This window comes from Orycteropus afer, unplaced genomic scaffold, assembly GCF_000298275.1.
Source record: "Orycteropus afer afer isolate SDZICR_OR568_19922 unplaced genomic scaffold, OryAfe1.0 scaffold00632, whole genome shotgun sequence".
In the NCBI taxonomy this organism is placed as follows: Eukaryota; Metazoa; Chordata; class Mammalia; order Tubulidentata; family Orycteropodidae; genus Orycteropus; species Orycteropus afer.
This window is the reverse complement of record NW_006922219.1, coordinates 548,847-552,505: the sequence shown is the minus strand read 5'-3', so window position 1 is coordinate 552,505 and position 3,659 is coordinate 548,847. Positions and strand designations below refer to the sequence as shown.

At 36.7% G+C, this 3,659-nt stretch overlaps 1 protein-coding gene across 1 annotated transcript; it reads right to left on the bottom strand.

The window, feature by feature from the left end:
* Positions 1 to 432: 432 nt before the first annotated feature.
* Positions 433 to 1,374, bottom strand: LOC103210636 (olfactory receptor 2J3-like). Its single transcript, XM_007956547.1, has one exon. The coding sequence runs from the start codon at positions 1,372 to 1,374 to the stop codon at positions 433 to 435; it is 942 nt and encodes a 313-aa protein (XP_007954738.1).
* Between the last annotated feature and the right edge of the window lie 2,285 nt (positions 1,375 to 3,659).

Below are 3,659 nucleotides of genomic sequence, written 5' to 3'. Positions count from 1 at the left end.
TTTTTTGCTAAATGTAGTGCCTATTCAATCTCCAAAACTCCATTAGTCTAAGTCTTTTCTATATTCCTTCCTTGTTCTGTAGTTATTTATGATTAGTGCATAAATTAGCATATTGATGTTATTTAGATATTTCAAATATTTTTAAAATAATCTATAATTACACACAAACACACATTTATGTTAAGAAACCAGTCCTTGATTTCTATGGGAACTAAATATGGAATTTTATAAAGACTAAAGTGATACTAAGCTGAGATCTGTGTATAAACAATATTTCAAAATCAACCAACAAAAGGAACAACAAATATGGGGGAAAGCTGTTCTTCTCTAAGTGCTTGGTAGGTTATAAATTGAAAAATAAATCTCAGAGGAGACACCTTCCCAGATGGACAAGACCCTCTAAAGAAAATTTCAGAGCATCTGATTTCTCTGTCATGTGTCTAACTCCCACCTCATTAGTCTCTTTACTGCCCCTCTTACATCTTTGTTCCTGAGTGTATAGATTAGAGGGTTAAGACTAGGTGTGATCACAGTATAAAAGAGGGCAATGAACTTGCCTTGATCTTGAGATTTCCCAGAGGGTGGCTGGAGATATATGCACATAACCGGAATAAAAAAGAGGGACACAACCGTAAGATGGGCTCCACATGTCCCAAAGACTTTCTGAAGTCCAGTTGTTGACTGCATTCTCAGCACAGCATGGGCAATGGCACCATAGGAGCTGAGAATGAGAATAAGTGGTATGGTTACAAAAATGGAGCTCATGACTGTAAGGGTTAACTCATTAGCACAAATGTCAACACATGACAATCTCAGCAGTGCTGGAACTTTGCAGAAAAAGTGATCCACTTGGTGATGTCCACACAAGGGTACCCAGAAGGTAAAGGAGGAATGAAGTGCTGAGACAGTTAAAACAATTACCCAAGAAGCCACAGCCAACAGGTGGCAAAAACGAGGATGCATGAGGACAGTGTAATGCAAGGGTTTACACACAGCTACATAACAGTCATAGGACATCACCACCAGTAGGACACACTCTGTGGCTCCCAAGACAAGGACAAAGTAAAGTTGAATCATGCAACCAATATAAGAGATGGTTTTCTCAGGACCCCAGAGGTTGACTAGCAATTGAGGGATGGAGCTAGTGGTATAGCAAAGATCCAGAAAAGAGAGGTTTGGGAGGAAAAAGTACATGGGAGTATGGAGATGCGAGTCCAAGTATGACAGGATAATGATGGACAGGTTGCCAACCAGTGTCATCAAGTAGAATATCAAGACAACTACAAAGAGAACCACTTCCAGATGAGGCCAATTAGAAAAACCCAGTAGAATAAAGTAGCCTTCAGAACTTGCATTTTTCCCATTGTTCATCATTTCCTGTGACCTGAAGAAAAAAAGTACACAAACTCAAAGATTCCCTACCCATTGTCAAACCCTTGCAAACAGATTGGCAAAGAAATTTATATTACTTCTCAATATAATAGCGTGTTCCATTGTGACAGCAAAATTTTTGTATTTTCTAACAAGTTACTCCTCCTTTGCAATTCTCATAAAGTTTGCTAACTAGTCAAGGGTTGCTAACTAGGTGAAGATTGCAATAAGGATCATCTTGGCTTGCACAGTTATTCGAGGAAGACTCTGACATTAGTAGGTAAACTGATTCTCAGAAAATGCCCCTTAAATCAAAAAAAAAAAAAAACCCAATGGCTCACAACAACATCTTTTGAAAAGTAATGGAAAAATTGCAAGAGATTTTTTTTTTAATTGCCCTACAATGAGGGGTATTACATCACAAAAAAAGAAAAGAAAGACTATCTAGTTGATTTTAACTCATAGCAACTCTATATGTGATGTCATTTAACCAAAAATCCCTAAGTGGGATCTCACATAGAATTGCTGTAAGTTGGAATTGACTTGACAGTAGCGGGGTGGGTTTTTTTTGTTGTTGTTGTTGTTTTTTGTTTGTTTTGTTTGTTTGTTTTAAAGGGGACTTTCTGAGAATCAGCTTACCTACTAATGTCACAGTCTGCCTGGAATATTTGTGCAAGCCAATATGCCATTTAGCCCCCCTCAAATACTATTTTTCTCATATGCTTATATCCTTACAAAACTTTGCACATTTCCATAACCTAGTTCTTAGATCGACCAATCAGAAATGTTTAGGCAACCTCCTCATACTTGCAGTTGTTGCCTTTATAAGTACTTGTCAGAATCAGCTCTTTGGAACGTTGGTTTCACTCTGTGAGATCTTCCACTAAGTTGAACTGTGTTTTAGCTGTCAATAATTCTCCTTACATTTATTTTAACAGAGTCTGAGTTCTCACTTTAAGATATTAGATATGGCAAAACTCAATCACAGTAGACCCACCTGCAGGCCCTTCTTTTGTGGGACTCTTAATTACACAAATATTGTAAGGTTGACTCTTAAAGAAGCAGCGTCTAATTGAGTTACAGCTACAAAGCTAAGGATACTAAATTTGACCTGAGACCATGTGACCAGTTCAGGCAGGCAGAAATATTTCCACACAACCTCTAATACTAATATTTTTGGTAATGTAAATAATCATTAACTTATTATAATACTCTATACTATTTTCTGCAGCTCAGAAATTGCCCAGGATAATTATCTAGCACTCTCATTTTAACATAAATTTATTATGTCAAATAGTAAATCATGAAGATTCCTTCAATTTACTATGATTTGGTATCGATTCAATGGCTCACAACTACAACATCTTTTGAAAGGTGATGGAAAAATTGCAAGAGATTTTTTTTTTTTAATTGTCCTCGAATGAGGGGTATTACATCACAAAAAAGAAAAGAAAAGAAAGAAAGAAACTGAAAACAAGTGGTGTGGCTACTTACTCTGATGCAGGCATAATTTTCTTCTTTTATACAACTGCCTGAATTCCTTATTACATTAAATAAAGTGAGTTGAGTCATCTTTTAGCATTTTTCTAGAGGTAAAAAGGGATAGGAGATAAGGGACAAAAATAATACAGGACTCATGTAGAAAAAAATTAGGAGTTTTATGATTTAATATTAGTGTAAAAGAAGGAAACGAAGTCCCTATCAAGATAACTGTGGAATAAAATAGTCTGTCTGTTTAAATAAAAAATTATGGAGGAAATGGATGGCTTAACACTCTCTCCTTGCCCCCATTATTACTAACATACTTTTCCTCTAATTTTTGTCATATCACACCTTTAAGCTTTATCTGGTTCTTAAGCAGTGTGTCACTGACTTTCCTGGGTTTGTCCACAGTGCCTGCCATTCTCTTTCTCATCTATGCCCTCTTCATGTATAAACTGATGTGAGGGCTCTGCCATTGAGGCAACCTGGAAACATCAACCCAGTTGCCCTCCTCTATCATTTTTTCTAATATTCAAAATTTCACTATGGAAAGCAGAGTCTGAGAATAACTGTGATTATCATGGCCACCTAAGAAATAGCCTGGTTCTGTCCAAAAGAATTACTTTTAACAGAATGTGGGGATTCTTTAAGGCATTCACATTACCATAGGATGAACCCTGTATCCCAGAACAAAGGGGACCTTTATTGAAACAAATGAGGAAAGTAGAATGTTTTCCTTGGCTGGGGCCATTGGGAGAACAAATCCCAAAGTAGCAATTAATGTCTTTCAAGGAGATGTCCTTGTT

Bases quoted from the DNA above. Each gene is read 5' to 3' on its own strand.
- LOC103210636 (XM_007956547.1), bottom strand. From the start codon at position 1,374: ATGATGAACAATGGGAAAAATGCAAGTTCTGAAGGCTACTTTATTCTA.